The sequence below is a fragment of the Ursus maritimus genome, unplaced genomic scaffold (assembly GCF_017311325.1).
Source record: "Ursus maritimus isolate PB19 unplaced genomic scaffold, ASM1731132v1 scaffold_3, whole genome shotgun sequence".
NCBI classification, from domain to species: Eukaryota; Metazoa; Chordata; class Mammalia; order Carnivora; family Ursidae; genus Ursus; species Ursus maritimus.
This window is the reverse complement of record NW_024425563.1, coordinates 32411939-32437418: the sequence shown is the minus strand read 5'-3', so window position 1 is coordinate 32437418 and position 25480 is coordinate 32411939. Positions and strand designations below refer to the sequence as shown.

The window sequence follows — 25480 nt, the reverse complement described above, 5'->3', positions numbered from 1 at the left end:
TTAGGGATACTGGCCTGTAATTCTCTCTTTTTTTTGTGGTGTCTTTATCTGGTTTTGGTATCAGGGAAATGCTGGACTCAGAATGAATTTGGAAGTTTTCCTTCCTTTTTTATTTAATGTAATAGTTTGAGAGGAATAGGTGTTAATTCTGTTTGGTAAAATTTGCCTGTCAAGCTATATGGTCCTGGACTTTTGTTTATTGGGATTTTTTTGATTACTGATTCAGTTTCTTTGCTAGTTATCAGTCTGTTCAAGCTTTCTATATCTTCCTGTTTCAGTTTTGGTAATTTATATGTTTGTAGGAATTTATCCATTTCTTCTAGGTTGTCCAATTTGTTGGCATATAGTTTTTCATAATCTCTTATGAGTATTTGTATTTCTGTGGTGTCGGTTGTTATTTCTTTAATTTGTGATTTTATTTATTTGGGTCCTTTCCCTTTTCTTTTTGATAAATCTGGCTAGAGGTTTAGCAATTTTAAAATTTCAAAGAACTAGCTCCTAGTTTCATTGAACTGTTTTGTTGATATTTTTAGTTTCTCTATCATTTATTTCTGTTCTAATCTTTATTATTTCCTTCCACTGGTGGCCTTTAAGAGGGCAATTTTATTAGTGTTTGGAGCAGGGAGAAGATAGACAAAAGCCATATTACCCAAGTCTAAAAAGTATGTATATGCTTTCTTTCTCCAGAAATGGCCTTTCAGTCATGTCTTGCATGGTAAACTGCTTATCCTTCAGTAACCAGACCCAAAGACTTCCCTCATCTCTTTTGTATCCTGGCCTGTGCTCCCTTAGCAATTTGTATATACCTTTGTTATAACATTTGCTGATTTTAATAAGTTTACCTGGTTTTCTTACTTCCTTTGTTCAGGGGCAGGCCCGGTGTCTTATTCATCTTTGTAATTCTAGTACAGTGCCTGGCATAAATTATATTAGTGGTTTTCAACTCTAGTTGCACAATAGAATCAACTGGAGAGTGTATAAACAAACGTGGGTACCCAAGCTTCGCTTACCGGTGAGGCCTGGAGCCTTTGTACCCTTGTTGTAAAAAAAAAGAAAAGAAAAGAAAAGAAAAGAAAAAGCCTCCCAGGTGATATAAATGTTCCACTGGGTTGAATGTCACAGTATTAGATGCTCAATAAGTGTTGACTAAAGAAAGGTAAGACGTGGTGACAATAAGTATTAATTATTCTTTAAAAAATCTGGTAGTGAAATAGAAGAGAAAGAATAGGGTTTTTTTTTTCTCTACTATTTAATTTAGGAGTACTTTTTTAAGATAAAAAAATTTAGCAATGTTCGTAGACTAAGGGAAATGATTCAGGAGAGAGAAATTGAAAATTTTAGATAAATAATAGTTTATACATAACTTTTCTTTTTCAGTTAATGATAATGCCTACTTTGGATTCATGGGTTTTTTACTCTTAAATAAATGGTAAAAACATATTTAAAGAAGCATTCCTTTTAATTCAGTAGATGACCTAGTTTTAGGTTAAGTGACAGTGGCTTTGTTTTTAATTAACATTCAAAATGATAGTTATAAAGGAAAAAATTCTTAAGGAAAACTTACCAAAACATTACCACTTTTAAGAATATTCAAATAAGTTAGTCTATAACACAGACATGCAGTAGTGATCACTTCATTATAAACTATTTATGATAGAATTCAAAAAAGTCTTCTCTGTATTTATTTTACTTGTAACTCTCAAAAAGACATGGGCAGTTTTTACAGAGTTGTAGGAGACAGTGTCAAGTAATTTTGCAGTTGAAGTGGAAAAATGCATGATAGTTCTTTTTAATTTTATTACTAGTCTCTAAGGCAGTGACTCTCTTTGGTATCGCATTCCTTAAGAATCAGGTGAAACCTGTGATACCTTTCTTCAGAGAATCAACACCTCAAATTTTGCATATACAATCCCTTCTAAGACAGTAGATACAATATCTGGCCACATCAGAATCACCTGGAGGAGATTTTCTAAAATACACATTTCTAGGTCTCAGTGCTCTAGAGGTGGATTCAGTAGATCTGGAATAGAACATGGGAATCTGTGTTTTCAAAAGCTTTCCAAGCAAAATTTAACAGGCGTCTAGATCTGGGAAAGGTCAACTCTATTTTCTCATGACTTAAACAGGAAGGAGATAATTATGTGGGGTAATGTCCAACATAGGGAAATTAAAGGGGATGTTGGCAGGGTTCTCAGATAAAATGTAAGATGCCTGGTTAAATTTGAATTTAAGATAAACAACAAATAATTTTTAGTGTAGGTCTCTCCCGTGTATCTCCTGTGGTATGCAGGGCTGTTTGCCTCTAGATTTAATGATTCCAGGTAGCTATTTGTGTGGTGTGTATATATGTGTTTCCATGCACTTGCTTGTCTGCTTTTTATGCTTTCATCTCCTTTCCCCTCTTCTTTTCAGTTGCTCGAGGCTTTTTTAAAAATTTAAATTAAATTTTTGTCAGCTTACTCTTACAGCTGCTTTGGTGAGGCCTCCCAGCTGCCTGCTAAAGAACAGTGTCTTTTTCAGACAGTCTTAAAATCTCCTGGATCTAAAGTTTTATTTACCTTAGTGTTTTTAAAATTTTTGCCAACTTACTGCATCCAGCAAAAGTATCAGAAAAATGTAGAGAATTCGTAGACATGGTTTGTTGAATTAACATTAATTTCGCCAACAGTTTCTGTAAATTGTGGCAACAATTGATCGGCAATCTGTAGGAAACTCTCCCACCCTGTTGTATCTGCATATTCTAGCAGATAAAGCTGAAGTAACACTGCCAGATGTTCCCCTCTTCCAGTAATAGACATTGCAAACAGGCACCCTAGGCCAGAGGGATCTAGTCACCTCTCTCTCTCGCATTTCACCATGAAGCTTGGCTTTGCTTGAGAAGGGGGCACTCTACCACTAAGGCAGAGTGACAATTGAGGCCTGCAAGGCAGAAGGTCCTTGTGGAGTTTATGTGCATCCAGCCTTCCCTCTTTATGTCTCCCTCCTGGAGAAGATTTTCAGTCTTACTCAGCAGTGTAGGTGTAAGATAAGATCGCATGCTTCCATATTCTGTAGTCGAGGAAGCATAGGATGGTATAAACACTTAATGTGTTGTATTAACTAATCTTTCTGATCACCGGAGACCAAGAGCAACAATTCAGTACTCGATTTAAATATTTATCCGGATGGTCAGTGCATGCCATGATGCCAAGGATTTTGATGATAGCTTCGTATACCAGATGTGCCTTATCTTCTATTTATATTTGTTGCAACACTGCAAGAACCAAGGAATTGAGAACTTCTGTAGAAAATAAGGCACCACCACTCCACAGGATTGAGCCACAAGTAGTCATCTTTCTGGATGTTGTGACTAATCTCTTCCCATTCCTGTGGTTAATGTTTGGTTTCTACACATGTTGGTCCAACATGATGTGTGAATGCCACACAACTCACCAGTATTATTTGCTTTGCTTATCATCTGGCCTCTTGATCAAATTGGAAAGTGTATGGGGAAACTGATTTCTTCCTGTAGGCTCTGGGTGTACGCGTGCTCTGCACAGTAGGAAGGGCATCATCAGCTCCGCTCTTGCCTGCAGCACATGAGGAACAGTTGATGGCAGGCAGCGTCCCAGCATTAACATACTTTTTTATTGTCTGCAATCTGAGGTACCTCCGATCCTAAATGACTGCCTGCAAACATTCACAAACAGAAAGTAGTGCCTGGTAGAAAGCAGGAGACAGTTTTCTTGAATTTATCAAAATGAATTGTACTTTTACCTAGTGGAGAAGTAAAAGGGGAAAGGATTTGGAGAATTCTCTGTAAGGATAGTGGAATCAACTTCATCTGATATTGAAACATGAATATCCTTTTTTCTGCTTGTCTGAGCAATTTAATGATTTACAACTGAATTGTGTCCACTTTCTTCAGGCATTTGTGAGTATTCTGATCCAGAGAAGGTTGAACAGAGTCTTGAAACAGTACTAGCATGGCACAGTGTTCATTTTTGAGGAAGTCCATTTGACTTTCAGGTCTTCTAATTTGCTCTATCAAAGACCATTTCTCACTATTTAAAACTAATTTAGTAAGGAAACTAGCAAGGAGATTTTCATAGGCCACACAATAGAAAAGAGTAGAGGAACATTGCCTACAATTGTGGAAGAGTCTCTAATTCATCTTCCACTCCACTGACCACATCCACAGGACTTTTCCCAATTATTTGATCACTCAGTAGAGTTGCAGTAAGTCTGGAGGTTTTGAGATGTTTAATCTACGTCATCTATAATTCAAAATCTTGATCATTATTTTCAGCTTTTATCTGTAAGCTTATCGTTATTCTTAGATAAAAATTTATTTACTAAGAATTTTAGAGCTCTCTTTTGAAGAGGTTTGATTAGCTCCTGAATTTCAGGACTTGATTGTAATTTTTTTTTCCTATAAAGGATCTTTGTTTTCTTCAGCCTTTGTCAGGTTGGCTCAGACCTTTCCTTTTTTTAATGTTCTAAGTACAACTATCAACCTTTCCTTCCTCTCTTCAAATTCATTGGAGGATAGGAAACTAGATAACCACAGTTGTAAATTTATGTCTGAAATAAAAATAAAGATCTTTGAAGAATCTCTCTCTTGCCCTTCTAATGTTTGGGCCATATATCAACTTGCTTGCTTGCTTAAAATATATTTTTTAAATAGCTGAGTTCCTTGCTTCTTAGTCCCCAGTTACATATCTTAATTTGAGCTTCCCAGATCTTATTTTATTCTCCTCCTCTTCTTTCTGTTGGTGAGGGAGGGGCACCTACCTTAGGGTTATGATACCAGACAGATTAGACGAACAGCAGTTTATATAATCACATATACTCAACAGCGGAGGAGAAGGGGACACAGCACACTGTATAGGGCCACTTGAAGGTTGCACTTGGGAACAGAGTGAACAAGGAGAGGCCGTGGAATGCAAGTTCTGTAGTATCAAGAGGGTGGAGTGATCCTTAGTTCCCACAGGAAGATGTGATCAGCTTGTTTGAAGAATTCTGCAGACTGGCAGGGAACTGGAGCCTGCTCCTCAGGCATAAGCAGGAACTGTGCCTGTTCCCTGTGATAAAGAAGGTTGTCTGACTTGGGGACCTTATCTGCAGGAGCAGAATGAGAATAGGAACTTGGAGTTAGGCCATTCAAGGCCCTCCTGGTTTTCCCCACATGTCAGAGCACGCATAATACTGGTCCTTAATTTTAGACCTTATGCCACAGGTCCTAATAATACTGTCTATCAAAAGTATTTACTAATGATTGCTATACTAAATAATGCATCAAAAATTTATGTATTTATTTTAAAGATTTTATTTATTTGAGAGAAAGAGAACACTAGTGGGGGGAGGGGCATAGGGAGAGGGAGAAGCAGACTCCCCACTGAGAGGGGAGCCCCATGCAAGGCTCGATCCCAGGACCCTGAGATCATGATGTGATCTGAAGTTAGATGCTTAACTAAGCCACCCAGGCGCCCCCCCCAAATTTTTAATGGTATAATTTGATCTTTGAGTTTGCTTTTCTTTGTCATCATTTCTTCTGATAACTTGCAGAGTTTAAGAAATTCTGCTGCTGTGTATAATTTACCACAGTAGATAAAAGATGGCCAGATCATATGTGTGCAGTGATGTGGAGGTACAGAAGACAAGGGTTCCTGTTTGAGAGACTGGAGTGCCAAGGCTCCAGTATTGTGTATATGTGGGATGAGAAAAGGATTAGATAGGCTGTAGGAGCTGGTAAATGGCAGAGTAAAAAAGTAGTAGCTATTATTTGAGTGCTTGCTCTGTGCCAGGCACTTTTCTAAGTGTATTATATCATTTACTGCAAGTAAGGAAACAGAATTTTATTTGCTTGTGGTCATACAGGTGGTAAGCAGTGGAACTGTAATTGAGTCCATATAGTCTTATTTTAGAATTTATGCCGTTAACAATTACCTTTTATAGCCTTCAGATATGGAGAAGCTTTATATGTTATATTAGGGACTTTGGACTTTATTTTGTTGGCAGTGGGGGAACCGTTAGATGATTTTAAGCAGGAAGAAACATTAGAATTTGCATTGAAAAATACCAGTCTAGTGGTAGAATGGAAAATGAATTTTGGAGAAAATTGTAAGACAGGATTGCTGTTGTAACAATGCTGAACAAAGTGGGTCTAAGTGGAATGGAATCGAAGAAGGGGGAATTGGATTTGAGCAAGAGAGAGAGACTCTCACTGATCGTGTGCCAGAGGGAGAGAGGGAAAAGTAGAATGATTTCTAGGTGGTGCCAGTAATTTTACAAAGAATAGAAGGGAGTAAGTTTGGATGAGACAGTCTAAAGTATCTTTGAGACATTTTGATGGAGATTTCTAGTAAATAAGTTATACTTAGAAAAATGCATCTTGATGTTGACGAACAACATGGTAGATGTATAGATTTGAGAGCTGTGGTGTTGTGTGAGGATAATTGAAGTGGTGGAAGTAGGTGAGATTGCCTAGAGTTTTCTTTTGTCCTCAGCCTGTCTTCTGAACCATCATAGAAAGATGATGCTGTACTGGGAGGCAGCTCTATAAAAAACCTTGGACTTCATTTGAACACTTCATTCAAATTCCAATTCTGGATCTCTGTTTTCTCTTTCATAAGTTAAAAGTAATAACAGCTATCTCAGAGAGTAATTTTAGATAACATTTTATTTTATCTAACAGAGGCAGGGGTTTAAAAAGTTTCAGAAATAATGGTATATTTCATTGCCTTAATTTCCCTGTAAAAAATGGAAGTTTATAGAAGTTAAAAAGATCAAAACTTGGGTACAGATCATTTGTCTTAGATAAAAGTGCAGATCTTGTACATTCCAACCATGCAGCTAGGAAACCAGCTTTTTCTCCAGTGTTGCTGTCACTGGTTTCTAGATGACCAGAGTCAAGTAGAGAGGGAAAGGATGATTTCCAAGTGAGGAGAAAGGATGTCGGTATATGGAAGTGAATGCACTGCAGACAACACAGAAATCCCTGGGTGGATGCCACCCTTCTATCACTGTAGGGCACAAAGAAACTAACATGTAATGTGAAAATATCTGTGTTCCAGGGCTATTTTTAAGAATACTAGAGCTATACTAATACTTATTATCTACTATTGTTATTGCTAATAATAGCTATACTAATACTTATTATCTACTATTGTTATTGCTAATAATAGCTAATATTATATATTTACCCACGTTTACATAGCTAATGAGTAGTGGAGATGAAAATCCAACCCAGTCATTCTGACTCCAGAGAGTATACACTATACTGCTTCCTTATATTAGCATAAGTTTTGTGGTTTTGAGTGTAGTTTATTTGAAAATTAACAGTTTATGTATAGAATTGTACTAGTGATAACTCTTAAAATGTTCATTTCATTTAAATAGTACATTCCCTAAATGTTCTAAATAAATGTTAGAGTTTATTCTTGCTTGTAGATTTATTGTTTTTTAAGATTTTTTTTTTTTTTTATTTGACAGAGAGCCAGCGAGAGAGGGAACATAGGCAGGGGGGTGGGAGAGGAAGAAGCAGGCTCCCAGCGGAGGAGCCTGATGTGGGGCTCGATCCCAGGACTCTGGGATCACACCCTAAGCCAAAGGCAGATGCTTAACGACTGAGCCACCCAGGCGCCCCTTGCTTGTAGATTTATTCGACATATAGTAACTATCTACTGAGCGCAGAGTATGGGACAGGGGCAACAGGAATCTTGCCTTGAAGGGATATTGGATGTTTAGTTATTCAGCAAATACTTGAGAGCCTTCTATCTGCCAGGCACCATTCTAAGCACTCAGATATAGTTAACATATAGGCAAAGTCTGTTTCCTCTCTGGTTTTCTTTTTCTTTTCTTTCTGAATTTCTTTTTCTTCCCAGACTAAATCGGTGTTAAACATTGAGAATTTTGGAAGCATAAGAGATGGAAAGTTAGCCACGTTTTTTTAAAGTAAATTCAATAGGAGATTTTAATATAACTTTTCAAGAACAAATTCTAACATATTTGCCTGTGACTTGATAGATACAACTGTAACATTTATATAGTTGGTGCAATGATTTAGAATTGAAGTGGTAAGGGTTTTTTACTTATTTTACCCTGTATTATTTACTTGGTCTCCCCCCTTCCCTAGGATGTCATACTTCATCAATCCTTATCAGTCAAGTCTTCCCTGCAAACAGAATCTAGTTGATGAAAACTATGTAGAGTTCAAAATGTAGACATTTCATTAGTGTGGGATTTCTTAGAAAGGTGACTTCAGTTTATTCAGTGTGAGCATTGAGATTTCCTTCTTATAAATTGTCCACTGATAAAGGAAATGAGTAAAAATATTATCTGACCAGAGTCCTTAATGTAAGCAAAAATGTCCCAGTATTTTTTTTTAAAGATTTATTTATGTCGTGATGGGATTGAGCCCCGCATCGGGCTCCATGCTCAGCAGGAAGCCTGCTTCTTCCACTCCCCCTGCTTGTGTTCCCTCTCTCGCTGTCTCTCTCTGTCAAATAAATAAATAAAGTCTAAAAAAAAAAAAAAAAGATTTATGTATTTGAGAGAGAGAAAGAGAGTGCAAGTGCAGGGGGAAGGGGCAGAAGAGGAGGGAGAGAGAGTCCCAAGCAGACTGTGCACTGAGTATTGATCCCAACACGGGGCTCAGTCTCACAACCCTGAGATCACAACCTGAGCTGAAACCAAGAGTCGGGCGCTCAACCAGCTGTGCTATCCAGGCACCCTAAAACCCCCAGTATTTTTTAAGGAGACTGAGACAGATGTCCTAGGTAGTATAGATTTATGCCAATGTACTACTCTCTCTAATTCAGAATGAAAGCCAAAGGTTCTTAATTTTTGTTTCTTTAAAACTTTTACCTCTAACTTTTTTTTACTGTATTTTCTATGAAAACGAAGTGTTGGGGGTGCTTGCCTGTCTCAGTCAGTAGAGCATGCGATGCTTGATCTTGGGGTTGTGAGTTCAAACCCCCACATTGGGTGCGGAGTCTACTTAAAAAAAAAAGAAAGCAAAATGTTGGATAAATATAGTTTGTGGATTTTTAGCAATAAAAATTAGTGTTAAAGGTTTGTGATTCTTAGAAAATAAGCAAATAATATCTCACTCATTAATTATCATGGTTACTAAAGTTTTTTTTAACCTTTTTAAAAAAATATTTATTTATTTAATCTCTATACCCAACATGGGGCTTGAACCCCCCACTCTGAGATCAAGAGTTGCACATTCCATCTACTGAGCCAGCCAGGTGCCCCTAAATTTTTATTTCAGTCACTTGTTACTCATCATGACATGTGCACTTCTTAATCTCCATCACCTATTTCACCCATCCCCTCACCCACCTTCTCTCTGGTAACCAACTATCAGTTTTTCTCTATTTAGGAGGCTGTTTTTTATCTGTCTCTCTTTTTTTCCCTTTGCTCATTTGTTTTGTTTCTTAAATTCCACATATGAGTGAAATCATGGTATTTGTCTTTCTCTGACTTATTTCACTTAGCATTGTACTGTCTAGTAGTTTCATTCATGTTGTAAATGTCAAGATTTCATTCTTTTTTATGGCTGAGTAGTATTCCATGGCGTGCGCGCGTGTGTGTACACACCACATCTTCTTTATCCATTCATCAATCAGTGGATACTTAGGCTGCTTCCGTGGTTTGGCTATTGTACATAATGCTGCTATAAACATAGAGATGCATGTATCCCTTTGAATTAGTGTTTTTGTATCCCTTGGGTAAACACCCAGTAGCGCATTTGCTGGCTCGTAGGGTAGTTCTGTTTTTAACTTCTTGAGGATCCTCCAAACTGTTTTCCAGCATGGCTGCATCAGTTTGTATTCCCACCAACAATAAGAAGGTTCCTTTTCTCCGTGTCCTTGCCAACACCTGTTGTTTCTTGTTTTTAATTTTAGCCATTCTGACAGGTGTTGAAGTGATATCTCATTGTACTTTTGATTTGCATTCCCTGATGACAGGTGATGATGAGCATCTTTTCCTGTGTCTGTTGGCTATCTGTATGTCTATGGTTACTAAGTTTTAAAGTTAACATTTTGTACATAATAAAAATAAGATATGCTATCATATATATATGGGAGATTAAAAAAAATTTTTTTAGTTGAGGTATAATTTGCCTGCCATAAAATGCACAAGTCTTAAATACCCAGTTCAGTGAATTTTCACAATATGTGTGCAACCACCATTCACTTAAAGAACATTTTCTCTCACTTCAGAAAATTCCCTTATGCTTCTTTCTGATCAATCCCTACACCCTTTGCCCAACCATACTTTAACTTTTATCACCATAGATTAGTTTACCCTGATTTTGGATGTCTTATAAATGGAATCACACAGTATGCATTTTTTGTGTATGTCTGGCTTCTTTCCACTCAACTTCTTTTTGAGATTTATTCATGGTATTGCTTGCATCAGTACCCCAGTTAATTTATCCATTTTCCTCTTTTTTTTTTTAAGTTTTATTTATTTAAGTGATCTCTACAACCCAACATGGGCTTGAACTTACAACCCCAAGATCAAGGGCTGTTCACTCTTCCCACTGAGCCAGCCACGCACCCCCATTTTCCTCTTGATGGACATCTAGGGTTATTATGAATAAGGCTGCTTATGAACATTCTTATGCATTATATTTGTGGACATATGCATTTATTTCTTTTATGTAAAAACCGGTATGAGATTGCTGGGTCATGAGAGAGAACTCTTGAAGTAAGTGATTTTGATGGGTAATACAAAGACAGGTTTTTGTCATTTGAAAATTTGTATTAAACAATTACAACACTCCTCAAACACAATTTGTGTAGATGTTTAATGAAAAAGTGAAGTTAAATATGTTCAGCCATAGATGAAACATCAAAAAAGTACCCATTCACTTTGTTTTTTCATAAGGTCTAAATTATAACGAATTGTTTTTGAGTCTCCAGAATCATGAGTTGTTTCAAACTATTGTAAACAAACAAAAATGGTAGATAGAGTCATATTTTAATTAGAACGCAAGTAATTAGAATTTAACCCAAAATTATTTAACTTGATTTTAAGGACACAGTGGCTCATTGTGAATTACAGCAATGCCTAAATAATCATACTAGAATTTTTATGTATAAAAATGAATTATTCACCACTTCCAGAGATAACTATTGGAAGTCTTTAAAACAAAATAAGTGGTTTGTGAGAAGAAATGGAATATTAATTTAATTTTACATTACTTACTTGATATTTTCTTAATGTTAGCCAGTGCCTCCATAATAATAGGACAGCATCTCTTCCTGTTGCCTTCTGATATTGAATATTTAGAAGTTCCTTGAGGAAATTACATTTTTGTAATTACCACCTGAAGGATGACTGCTAAATTAATCCGACATATTTTATTTAGAAGGACTTGGATTTTATTAAAGTGTATCACATGTTTTTCATATCTGTGACTGAAATAAAGAAGTAACTCACATTTTAAAAATATTGTGAATATGTAAGATACTTTTTTCCCCTTTGTCTTGTTTTGTGTTGGTTCACTGGGAAAGATAGACATTTTAACAAATAGTATTAGGTTGTTTTATTTATCCATATGACAGTGTAATTTAAAAAATGTATCTCTATCTCACATCATACACAAAAATCAGTCCCAGGTGGATTAAAGACCTAAATGCAAAGAGCAAAATTTTAAAATTTAAAAATATGTAGGAGAAAATCCCCATAATCTCAGAGTACAGGAGAAATTTTTTTCCTGCTCTGTAAGTCCTTCACTGTTTAGGGCTTTCTGTTGCCTAACCACAATGCAGTTATCAAAATCAGGAAATTATACTGATATAATACTGTTTTCTTATCAACAGACCCTATTCCTATTTCACCAGTTGTTGGTCCAGGATCCGATCCAGGATCATATTGAATTTTATTGTAATGTCTTTAATCTGGAACAATTTCTCAGCATTGTTTGTTTTTATGATTTAACTTTTGAAGAGTCTGGACTAGTTATTTTGTAGATTGCACCTCAATTTTGGTTTGATGTTTCCTCATGATTAGATTCAGCCTATGAATTTTTGGCTGTAAGTGATGTATCCTCAGTATATCCTATTACGAGGCATATGATGTCAGTTTTTCCTATTATTTACAACTTTGCTCATTTGGTAAAGATGGTGTGTTGGCAAGTTTCTTCAATGTAAAATTACTATTTACCCTTTATAATTATTTGGAAAGATACTTTTCAGATCATGTAAATGTCCTGTTGTCATTTTACCATGCTTTTATCCATAAATTTTAGCATCCCTTGATGATTCTTGCTTGCAGCAATTACTGTGGTGGTCCTCAAGGTGATTTTCTAATTCAGTCATTCCTTCTGCATTGATAAGTTGAAATTCTACTCTAATGAAGAGCTTTCCCTTGTTCATTCATTTCTTTGTGTCAGTATGGACTTATGAATTCTTATTTTATTCTGTGAGTTACTACCCATTACTACCATTACTTAATTTGTTGTTTTAATTGTGGAATTTCTTTTAAAGGAAGAAAGGGGTGCCTGGGTGGTGCAGTTGGTTAAGCATCTGACTCTTGGTTTCAGTTCACGTCCTGATCTCAGGGTCCTGTGATTGAGCCCCACTTTGGGCTCTGTGCCTCCTTGAGGTTCCGCTCCTCATGCACTCTCTGTCTCTCTCAAATAAATAAATCTTAAAAAAAAAAAAAATAAGAAAAACATTGTGTAAAAAAATGTTTGACAGTAATACTTCTGTGTTATCTCAGTTGATAGGCAGAAGTTATTTTTTTGTGGGATTAATGTATGCTAACATTTTGGATATTGTTTTGAATATACCGCTTTATCTTCTGTATAAGTAACTTTATAGTCACATGTGGTATCTGCTCTTTAACCAGAAGCACAAAGGAATAGAATATGTTTTTATGTTATGTTTATCTTTGTGCATATTTTACACAAATATTATTTGGATCCAAGAGATAGAAAGGGAAAAATATAGCTCTTTCAGCTTTTAGCTCAGGTCAGTACATTAAGCTCTACACTAATAGGTTAACTTTTTAAAACTACATTTCTTGGTGCAGTTGTTATGAAGTGTGCCTATGAGCTGCCAGTGACTAACATAGGTAAGAGGTAATCTCCCATCTAGCCACACCTCCCCCCCCCACTGTCCCACCCCACCAATCTAGAATTGCAGTTTAGAAATACAATAAAGTAGATTCTCTCTCCTCTCCCTCTGTCCCTTTCCCCTCTTGCTTTCTCTAAAAAAAAAGGGGGAGACACCTGGGTGGCTCAGTCAGTCAAGGGTCCAACTCTTGATTTCTGCTCAGATCATCATCTCAGGGTCTTAGGCTCAAGCCCCACGCCGGGCTCTCAAGATTCTCTCTCTCCTCTCCCTCTGCCCCCACCTCAAAAAAAAAAAAAAAAAAAAAAGGAAGAAATAATAAAATAACTTTTCTGAATCTGATAAAGATTCTCTCTCTCCTCTCCCTCTGCCGCCCCCCCAAAAGAACAATAAAATAACTCTTTCCTGAATCTGATTCCAGTTTAGAAGGGCTTGATTTTGCATAATATGTGGTGGAAGATGGTGGGTAATGCAGAAGATTTAGCAGAGGGCATGGGAATATATCTAATAATTCACTGGGCTCTTCCAGAAAAGCTGTAATATTCCAAGGGGTAAATGGAGTATAATTTAATGTATATTAGAAAAACTTCAAGGAAATATGTTTTTGATTATTTTCAGAAATTCATTCTACTCTTGGGACTTCTTGTTGTATGACCATTTTTCTTTTCTTGGAGTTAGAAGTGGGCTAGAATAGTTTTTAAGAGAAAAAAAAAGTTGGCTAGGAAGGATGGATGTAGGGGAACATTGAGTCTATAGCAGTGCTTAGAAAATACCCTGATAATTAATTTCTTAGAAGACAATTAAGCATTTACTGTGGCAGATATACTTCCTTTCCTTTAACACCTGAGAAATCCAAAAATCACATTCTTCTTAGTGAAATTGACAAAGACCAGATTATAATATCCAGGCATAGCTGGTGTAATCCAGGTTGTTTTTGGGTTCACAGACAGCCCCTATGACCTATCTTTAATGGTGCTTCTTTTGACCCACCAGTCACTTTGGGTATTGTGAGCAATCTGTTAACTGTTTTTGGTTACTGCATGCTAAATGCATACATTTAGCAATAACAAGGGTCAATAAGTCTATAGGAAAAAAATTTAGATTGTTTTTGTTTTCTTGGTAAAAACTCCAAATAGAACTTAAATTCTAAAAGGTATATGCCTTTTTTTTCCCAAAGAACTTAAAATTTTAAAGCTCAACAGCTCAGCTAATTGTATCACCAAATATGCTATATATATATAGTGCTTGCTCTTAGTACTTTAATTTTGTCAGTTTTATAAGTCATTAGTACTGTTAGAAACAGTAACCTCGGGGCGCCTGGATGGCTTAGTCGGTTATGCCTCTACCTTTAGCTCATGTCATTGTCCCAGGTTCCTGGGGTAGAGCCCTTCTCCCTCTCCCTCTATGATTCCCCCTGCTCATGCTCTCTCTCTCTCATATAAATAAAGAAAAAAATCTTAAAAAAAAACTAATTACATCAAAATTCTAAATGTTTTTGAAAGAAATATTGATAAATTCGTCAGCAAGTTACCAGTTTTTATTTGTTGCCTGTGGTAATGTTTAAGACTTTGTCTTAAATGCTCACAACTCCTTACCTCAGTGGCAGGGGCAGGGTGTGATGAAGGAAATTAAGAAGTTAAGACATTTAAATAATTATAATAGATTCTAATGTACATTTACCATGCACTGCTTCCATACTCTACTCCACCTGTGCCTGTTTAAAATTATTTTTTATATTTTGGCTTTTGATTTTAATAGTAATTTTAAACATTTAGAAGAAAGCAATTTTGAAAACACATAAAACATATAGTAGTATTCCATTATGTAGCAACATCATCTTTTATACATTCACCCATTTACGGACATTCGGGTTGTGGGTTGTTTCCAGTTTTGAGTATTGGTGAATACATTTTTTTAAAGATTATTTATTTATTTATTAGAGAGGGAGGAGAGAGCACGAGCCCAGGGCTGGGGGTTGGGAGGAGCAGAGGGAGAGGAAGATGCAGACTCCCCACTGAGTGGGGAGCCTGATGGGTGGGTCTCCATCCCAGGACTCAAGGATCATGACCCGAGCCGAAGGCAAACACTTAACCAACTGAGCCACTCAGGTGCCCGATTTTTTTTTTTTTTTTTTTTTAAAGAGAAAGAGCGGGTGGGCGCAGGGATGTGAATGTGTGTGCAGAGCCCTACATGGGGCTGGATCCCACGACCCTGAGATCATGATCTGAGCTGAAATCAAGAGTCCGACGCTCAGCTGACTGAGCCACCCAGGTATCCCAGTGAACAGATTTTTGTGTGGATGTAGGTTTGCATTTCTCTAGGGTAGATACCTGGAAGTAAGATTGTTAGGTGGTGCGTGCTTAACTTTATAAGAAATTGCCAAACTGTTTTCCAGACTGGTTGGTACCATTTTGGGCTGTCACAGCCATGTATTAGAGTTCCAGTTTTGCATCCTTAGCAGTGTTTGGTATTATCAGTCTTTTTTTATTTTAGCCATTCTGTTAGGTATGTAGTAGTGTTTCATGATTTCAGTATTCATTTCCCTAATGATTTATGATGTTGCACATCCTTTTGTGCATTTATTTGCCTTCTGTATACCCTGTCCACTGAAGTGTCCATCTTTTGCTTACTATTTTCTTACTGTTGACTTTTGAGTGTTTATATTCTGGATACAAGTCCTTTGTCAGATATGTGATTTGCTAATATTTTCTCTAGGTTTGTAGCTTGTCTTTTCATTCTCTTAACAGTGTCTTTACCAGAGCCAAAGGTTTTAATTTCAATGAAGTCAAATTTATCAGTCTTTTTTTTTTAATGGATCATGGTTTAATATGTCCAAGAGTTTTTTGCCTAACCCCAGGTCATGAAGATTTTCTTCTGTTTCTTTTTGATTTTTTTAAGTTTCTTGGTTTACATTTAGAGCTATTGATCCATTTTGATGTAATTTTTTTTTATAAGGTGTGAGGTTTAGGTTGGTGTTCGTGTTTTTGCTCATGGATATCTAATTGTTTGAATATCCTTTGTTGAAAAGATACCCTTTCTCCATTAAATTGCCTTTGCACCTTTATTGAAAATCATTTGGCCATATATATGTGTATGTTTTCGGACTCTTAGTTCAGATCCAGTGATAAGTCTTGAAATCAGATAGCATGAATTCTCCAATTTTGTTCTTTTTCAAAATTGTTTTAGCTATCCTTGTTCATTTGTCTTTACTACTTTGCATTTACTATTAAGGGTGTAAAATAACATATTTCATTCTCTCATTTCCTAACCAGAATCTATTTTTAATGCCATGTGTATATGTTTGTGGTTATTTTGGTCAACACAGTGATTTTTTTTTATCTTGCTTACATTTGGGGGGGGGGGGGTCTTAATACATAGCCAAAATAATCTGCATTCATTACGTTCTTTATACATAGAAAAGTAATAATATAGAAAACCTATCAGTGTTAGAATCAGCCTGTTGATGTTTATCAGAAAAATTCTGCTTTGATTTTGATTGGGCCTCCGTTGAATCTATAGAATTGTTGGGAAAAATTGTCATCTTCACATTATTGAGTCTTCCAGTCTATGAACATAACATATCTCTCCATTTATTTAGCTCTTCTTTGATTTCTTTCATCAGTAATTTTGTGTAGTTTTCAGCACACTAGTCCTGTACATCTTTCGTTATATTTACACACGAATTATTATTTTTTACCTTGGGATTTTTCACTGTAAGCAGTCATGTTGTCTGCAAGTAGAAAGTTTTATTTTATCTATGAAATGTCTTATTGCACTAAGACAATATGAGGTTGAATAGTAGTAGTGGGAACAAACATTCTTGTCTCATTTCTGATTTTAGGGGAAAAGCATTCAGTCTTTGACCATTAAGGATGATGTTAGCTTGTAGGCTTTTTTTGCAGATACCTTTTATCAGATTAAGGACATTTTCTTCTTAGTTTGCTGAGTTTTTGTCATGATTAGTTGTTCAATGTTATCAAATAATTTTTCTGCATCTTTTAAAATGATCTGTGGTTTTTTATCTTTAATCACTTGGTATTGTGAATTGCTGTCATTTTCAGTATTGAAACAGCTCTACAGTTCCGGGATTATACTTGGTCATGATGTGTTATCCTTTCTCTATAATCCTAGATTCAATTTTCTGTTATATTATTGAGGATTTTGGATCTGTGTTCATGAGAGATACGTTTGTTGTGAGTTGTATTTCTTGAGATGTTATGTCTTTGTTACAGGATAACACCGTTGTTTTAAAATGAATTGGATAGTGTTCCCCTCGTTTTTCTGGAATAATTCGTGTTAATTGGTATTATTTCTTCCTTAAATGTTTGGTGTAAGAAAACCTGGAATTTTATTCGTTGGAAGGCTTTTAACAACAAACTCAGTTTATTTAATAGATCTTAGGAATATGCAGGTTATCTGTTTCTTCTTGAGTGAGCTTGTGTCTTTTAAGGAATTTTCTGTTTCTTTTATGTTGTTGCTATTGACATTTTAAACACCAAAAAAAAGTTTATATTGAGATAGTTGTTTGGTGGCTACATGTTCATCTTTTGGTGGGAAGATTGTACCCATTCTACCAAAACTATTTTAAATCTGAGAAGCAGCATAGTGTTGTAGTGAATAAAAATGTAGATTCAGGAATCAGACCGAGTTACTTAACTTCTACTGCTTCAGTGACCTCATCAAAAAAAAAAATGCAGATACATAATAGGAACTACCTCATAAGGTGGTTGTGAAGAATAAATGACGTGATTCATGTAGAGTGCTTGTTAAGCACTAATTTAAATAATCTCATTAAAAAAAATAATTTTCATCACTGTTATCTCACAGTGGTATCCCATAACAGAGATTTTACTTCAAACTGTTCAGTGTTCCAGACTACAGAATCTTTTCTTTTTGTTTTAAATTGACATTTTCTACCTTTTTAACGCCTTGTCACATATGTGGCCTTTAACTAGGAACATCTTCTTTCTAGCCATGGATAACCTCTTTTTCATCTGTCTCCTCTGAAAATCATGTGTACTTGGATGCATGCACCTATACACATCTACACACAAACATTATTACTGTTTCCTTTTGTTTCCGTTATTTTTAGTTTCCACATCAGAACAGTGACGGTGCTGATAAATGGGAAATATGAAAATACTTGTTTTTGCCACCCTCGGCAATATTGAATTCAGCAAATACATGAATGTGTATTAATAAATCACCTGAATATCTTGTCTAAATAGTGTTTCCTGGGCCTGTTTCCAGAGAGTCTCATCCAGTCAGGGTGGGGCCCTTGACTGAGTTTCTGACAAGATTGCTGCTGCTGCTGCTGCTGCTGCTGCTGCTGCCGCCGCTGNCGATACTGTTTGTTGGGGGACTGCGCTTTTGGGAAAGTCTGCCACAACTTAGTTAGAAGTTGCTGGCGTAGTCAGAATTTGATTGGAAAACTGTTACAAATATTCAAGACTTCTTCATTAAACTAGAATATTGGGCATGCCATTTAAGCTCTTATTTTCATTAGTGATTGATCTTTTTATCAGATGTGACCTTTATTCTCTTAAAATATGCCTGTCAGTATACCTGTTGATATTTTCTCTCTCATGTATCTTTGAACTAAGATTTCCTAAGATTCAGTCAGGTCTCATGTTAAAACCCTTCTTTTATACATTTTTCACTAATTAGTGATTAAGGAAACAAATTTAGTATATCTGTTTTCTTTATTATACCTCAATACATCTTTGCACATACAAATTTTCTTGATTGATACTTTTTTTCCATTTTACTTTAAAAGAAGAATTTACTTATGAGAAAATGTGTATATGTAGGTAGCTTTGAATCTTTAAATGTGTTAAATATGTATTTTATCTGCATTCAGCCTATACATTGTGATTATAATGATTGAAACAGTAATAAAGTTAAGATATTTGAGGAAGTATCACTATCTTTGAAAAAAATCTTTAAGCCATTTTCAGTAGAACTTTGAAGTAGTATAACTTTGAATGTATTTTTGGTTATTTTAGCAGAGGCCTATGCCATGGAACATTTATATCTTTATTTCTATTTTAGGTGCGTATAGCAGCAAAATTCATTATTCATGCCCCTCCTGGAGAATTTAATGAGGTGTTTAATGGTGAGTGTTTAATTCATAGCACTAAGGCTTGATGTATCAAGCACTCCTTTTTTTAAAAGAATAAATTGTACAACCAAAAGAACTAAGCTAAGGGCGGGGGGGGGGTAGTATGTCGAAAAATCTGTACTTTCTGAATTATAGTGAAAATTTTTGTCAATATGGATTTCATAATGGCTAGAATGTAATTATGATATATATGATAATTATGTTTGAGTAAGTTAACCACCTTAAAAGAGTAATATTAAATTTTTTTAAAAGACAATTTCAATTTTAGCTATTTTTTGGAATTGTGAAATGCACTTATGTATTCCTTTTAAAGAAGAACCTAGAATAATAAGAACAACCCAAAAAAAGCAGGGGGGAGCATTGTTTCACTATGTTCAGAGGATGTGAAAACATGTAAGAACTAATTTATATCTTACAAATTAGTTCACAGTATGCCTTTCTTTAAACCTCAGTGGCAAACATTTTTATAGCTGTCTACCATAGATCAGAAATTTAAACTGTTATACAGTCTCCTGGTTGCTGTAAAAACTAACAGTAGCTCCTCTTTAATAGTGAGAATGATGTGGTTGAAACAGTCACCGAGAAAATGGCCTGTAGTGATCTTTTTACAAAACTTTTCTTAAGCAGTTTTAAGAATAAATTACCATAGGAACTGTAAATGTGTTATTTCTACTTACATGTATTTGGCCTTCACTGTCTAAAATTAAAACTAATTTTCACAGGACTCTTCAATTTTATTTTTAAAACATTCTATTCCAGAGTAAACTATTTAAACATGTTTTTAAAGAAATTTAATCACTCATTTTCATTCATAGTATAAGATATAATGGAATCTCACCTCAAAAAAGATCAGGTTTAAAGTAAAAAAATCTTGTAAAGTTAAAATTACCCTGGAAAATTTCTTAAATCTTCCACAAACTACAATTCATGATTTAATGCATACAGTTACGTATGATAATTTTTATGCATTTAAAAATTTAACCACTGAGCTACACTTAGAGAAAGAATGGGAAGTCTATACTGTATTCTGCCTTTTAAGATAACTGTAAAACCTAAAGTAGTGAATTGGGAAGTTGGGAGAGAATTAAGTTGGGAGAGAATTCACAAATATTTCTGCTTCCTGTGGGGTTTACTTCAGCCTCTATGTTCCTTAGGTTCAAAAGTTGGCATGTAACTTGAATTAATAATGGTGAAACTGCAGTAAAATCAGTGACCCCCAAACTCTGTGTAATTCGTAGAACCAAGAATAAATTGTAATTCTAGATGCTTTTCACTGAATGTTCTTCCTTGAATTAAATGCCCTACAAATTTGTTAATCAGAAGGGCCCTTAAAGAATGTATGAGTCTTAGAAATTGTTTTCCTAAGTCTCACTGGAAATTGATATTGGTAAATCCTTTGTTGAGGTACAATAAATTTGGACATTTAGGACAGCCATTCAGTAGGCTTGGGGTAGAGAATAAGCTATGGAATAGAAGTGGGGTATAGGATATTATGTAAGTTTTAAATAGGGAGCATTTTAGAGTTAAAAAGGAATTAAGCATTTGAAGGGGAAATGTCATGATTTGATTATTTTCATTGCTATTTTTGTTGATAAGACCAGTGTGATGATTCAAAGAGAAGCAACAGATTTCAGAATTGCAAAGTCATAAAATCTTGTTAGTTTAGTCTTCCCGAAATACTGTTTCCTAGGCTGGCTGTGTTAGAATCGTTGAAACATAAATTTCTGGTCTTCATTCTCAGAAACTGATGTGGTAGATCTCGGCAGGAACTCTGAAATACAGGTTTTTTTGTTGTTTCTTGTTTTTTGGTTTTTGGTTTTTTAAAAGCCTTATACTCACCCCCTTATGATTCTGATGTGTAGCCTGGCTTGGAACCACAGCCTAATCCTTTCTTTAAGAGTAGATTTTATTCAAATTTTGTCTTTCTATTTCTTTTTCTGTACTTTTCTTATAATAAAAACTTTCCAGAGTAAAGCTAACTGGATCAAATAGATCCTGCTTTTAAATTTTTTTCCCATTTAGAGCTGGAAAAGCTACACTACCAAGCAGTACCACTGTTAATGATTATGTTTTAAATATTGAATATGAAAGCATCATATTTATCAAATAGAAATCCCCAGTTTTGTGAGATAAGAATAACTAAAATTTTAAATGTATTTTTTAGAATAATTTTTTAGGCAGCAGCTTCCATTGCTTAAAATCAGTTAATTTAGAAATCAAAGTAGTAGTATTTAGTAGTTAGCGAAAGAGATTATTTTTTAAATTGGGGCCTGCTCTTGAGAAGAGGCATGTGAATAGTCAATATTTTTTCTTTTGGAGTAGCTTTATAATTTGTGTAGAAATGATTCATAGTCGTTCTAAAATTTCCAAAGTGCAAAAATGGACCTAAAACTCACATAAAATTCTGCCCTCTAGTTCTCCAGTGTTTGAAATACTTCTAACATCTCTCAGTTTAGAGAGATATATAAGATACATAACATTGCATAAATATGATAATACTACGTATACTGGGTTTGCCCCTTCCTGTTTATCATGTTATGGATGTATTTCATGTTGATAAATACACATTTACATTTTTTTTCACATCTACATTGTTTTTAATGGCTGCTCAATTTTACACTGTTTACAAGAACTATATAGTCTGTATTGTATTTAACTAGTTCTTAATGGAAGATACTTAGGTTATTTGTGTTCTTTTCATTTAATGAAAAGATTAGGATATATTGTAGTATGTACTTTATGATAGCAACTGTATAAAATAGCCAGGTGTGTAGGAAAAATAAAGAAAATATACCAAGATTAGAGTAGAATTTTGTTTGGTGAAATTATTTGATTTTTTTTCCTTATTCTTTTACAGAGTGCTTAGATTTTCCAATAAAAGTATTATTTTTAAAGTTATGTTTTAATGATGAGTAGGCAAATGTCTACATAATAGTTGAGTCTAAAATTAGAACAGAATTAAGAATCAATAACCAAAGTGAGATTGCTAAATCAACTAAAGCAGTTATCCGTATTGAACTAAATGTATTCATCTGTTATTTGAACATGAGCTGTCTGAGGACAGAAATGACTACATCTGCGCTCTGTTCACAAGCTGTTATCTTGCTTATTCCCTTTTTGTATGAAGCAAATTCATTTGAAACTCATGCTAATGTTGTCAAACTAGGAGGCAGACATCTTCTGCAGCTCTCATCAGACGATTTTTTTGATGGAGCTTATCTCCGCTTTGATTCCTTGGAAATACAGTCTGCCTACATTGGCTATTAATTAGTAAGGTATAAAATAACATGTACAGGCTTCCCCTGCTGTCTGAAAATAGAGCGTTCTATGAAATCTTTCATAAATCGAAATGGCATAAAATGGAGAAACCAATTACCATTTGGTAAAAGTGAAAAATCTTGGATTCCATTCAGTTAGCAGAAACAGGTAAAAGCCAAGTAGCGTAAAGTGAACTTTCGGATAGCTGGGGAAATTTATATTTCTGTTTAATTCCCTCTCCTGTTCCTAACCAGTATCTTTTAGAAAATAATACCATGGTGTATTTCTGTTGTTATTTTTGTCATCAGAGTAAAAGTTTGATATTGCTTACCTGTTGGGTGGTGGGGGGAAGAGTGGGGAGTGTTAATACATGACCAAAGTAATCTGCATTCATTACATAGAAATTTCAAACATATAAAAATAATAATATAGAAAACATAATTCTTGTTTTGCAGATGTTCGGTTACTGCTTAATAATGATAATCTTCTCAGGGAAGGAGCAGCTCAGTAAGTATTACAAATTATATTAACATAACTAGTGACATGATAAGAAAAAATGTTTTAAAGGTGGTTTTTAAGCACTAATCCCTGAAATAGATATTTGCACATCAAGTTTAAATATATATCATATGCATGTACTTCACTAGAAGTGAAATACTTTTGATGAGGTTTAAATATATTTGTGTATTATATGTGTGTGCTCAGCTAAAAGAGAAATTTTTGATCATAGGGACACAATTACAACATGAAATTCTCTATTCATTGAGTATTTGGCAGTGGCTTATATACTCAATACTACATTTTGGCATTTGCAAGGTTGGATAAAATTATCTGGAAACTTTGATTTTTTAAATTGTGATTCCTTTTTTTTTTTTTTTTTTTTTTTAGATTTTATTTATTTATTGGGCAGAGACATAGCCAGAGAGGGAACACCAGCAGGGGGAGTGAGAGAGGGATAAGCAGGCTCCCAGCAGAGCAGGGAGCCCGATGCAGGGCTCGATCCCAGGACCCTGGGATCATGACCTGTGCCAAAGGTGGACACTTAACAACTGAGCCACCCAGGCGCCCCTGTGATTGCTGTTTTATGCAGGTTTTACTTTTTGTTAAGTGTTTGACCCTAATAGATTTTCAAGAATTAGGAGTTTTATTCATTCACAAATACCTGATATAGTACCTGACACATATTCAGTAAATATTTACTGGATTTGTGAGCAGTTCAAATAACTAGGCAGTTCTAAATCCTAGTACATCACCTTTGGACCAGTGACCACAATCATGACTTGCTACAACTGCCTTAGGATTTCAGAGAAATAATTGATTCTCTTCTCTGTTCCCATCTCCAAAAGTAAGGTGGGGACTCATATGTTAGGCTAACCAATTCTATTACTCATTGGGAAATGATGAATTTAAACAGATTTTAGGTGCCTTGCTAAGAGTGTTTAGTATCCATCCAGGCACCTTGTCTCACTCTAATATTCTACCCGATATGTGAAAGCCTGAACAATGGGGGAAATTTTATCTTACTCTATTTTTGTAATGTTTCAAGGCTTTATCAGATCTGTCCATTACAGTTAGCCCTAATGAAGGTAGAGGTTCAACAGACTTCTAGGCATATCTGGTTTTGCTTCTGATTTAAATTCCTTTTATTTTTTAGTAGCAACTATTATTTATTTGTTTTTAATTCCAGTATAATTAACATATAGTGTTACATTAGTTTCAGGTGTACAATATAGTGATTCAGCAATTTTATACATTAGTCAGTACTCATCACAATAAGTGTATTCTTAACCCTCTTCACCTGTTTCGCCCTGTTTATTACTTTTATTGTGACAAAATGTATGAAATATGAAATTTACCATTTTAATTATTTTTAAACATACAGGTCTTTGGCATTAAGTGCATTCACATTGTGTAACCATCACCACCATCCATCTCCAGAACTTTTTTTATTTTCCCAAACTAAAACTCCATACCCATTAAACAATAATTTCTCATTCTCCCCTCCCCTGTGCCTCTGCTGACTGCCTTTCTGTTTTCTGTCTCTATGAATTTGACTTCACTAGGTGTCTCACAGAAGTGAAATCATACATTATTTGTTGTTTGTGGCTGGTTTATTCTACTAAGCATAATGTCTTCAGGGTTCATCCATGTTGTAGCACATGTCAGAATTTGTTTCCTTTTTAATACTGAGTATTTATATACCACATTTTGTTTATTCATCTGTCAATGGACATATGGGTTGCTTCTATTCCTATTAATTATTTTATTAAAGTGCTTTATAGAAATCAATTTATATCTTTGACTTTAGTGATTAGCTTCTGGGTGAATGGCTACTTATTCCTAAGTTCTTTAAACTTTATTTAAATTATTTGTATATTCAAGTAAAATTAATTTTCTTTATAATAGCATATGGCATGTTGACAAAAATCTTATGGAAGTAAAGAAGATGTACAGCATTTACAACTTCTAACAGTACTTTCAAAGTACTTTTCCTCTCAGTTCTCTGTGGTAAATAAATGTGTGGGTTGTTTCATATAGGTGCAAGAATTAGTGGGGTTTTTTTGTTACTAGTTAAGAAAATTAGAAACTTGTTGAAAGAACAAGAGTTTTTCCTCAACAGAATAAAGTTTAGTGAAGGTCAAAGAAATATTCATAATTACATTAAGTGGTATGAAATAGCCATACATTTGACCCAAAAATGATTAAAGTATTGAAATTTTATTTGTCCAAAGAAGTACTTATCTGATGATGGCTTTTACATTTAAATTAAATAAGTTGAATTTGTTCTAAAAAGAAATTAGAACTTGAGCTACATTTCTCTTTTGTTATGAAATATTTTGGGGACAGTTTGGTCCACATTTCAAGAGATACAGACGTTGAAATGCTTGATACTGTGATATTCTAAGGAAATGAGTCTGAAGAAATGAGTAATTAATGATAAAATGTTTCTTGTATGATACCAAGAAAAAAACATCAAAACCTTAAGTAGAAATTTCAGATTGTCCTGCATGTAGTTACTCTGTCATTA

General features: G+C 34.9%; 1 protein-coding gene and 1 pseudogene across 1 annotated transcript in view; one reads left to right on the top strand and one right to left on the bottom strand.

Annotated features, from left to right (window-relative positions):
- The window catches only part of CAPZA2 (capping actin protein of muscle Z-line subunit alpha 2), a 57620-nt gene that overhangs the window by 11723 nt on the left and 20417 nt on the right, over nucleotides 1-25480 (top strand). Inside the window, exons 2-3 of the mRNA XM_040644079.1 lie at nucleotides 19125-19188; nucleotides 22908-22959. Coding sequence (XP_040500013.1) covers nucleotides 19125-19188; nucleotides 22908-22959 — 116 coding nt within the window. The remainder of the gene's footprint in view (nucleotides 1-19124; nucleotides 19189-22907; nucleotides 22960-25480) is intronic.
- Nucleotides 1608-16798, bottom strand: LOC103676672 (annotated as a pseudogene).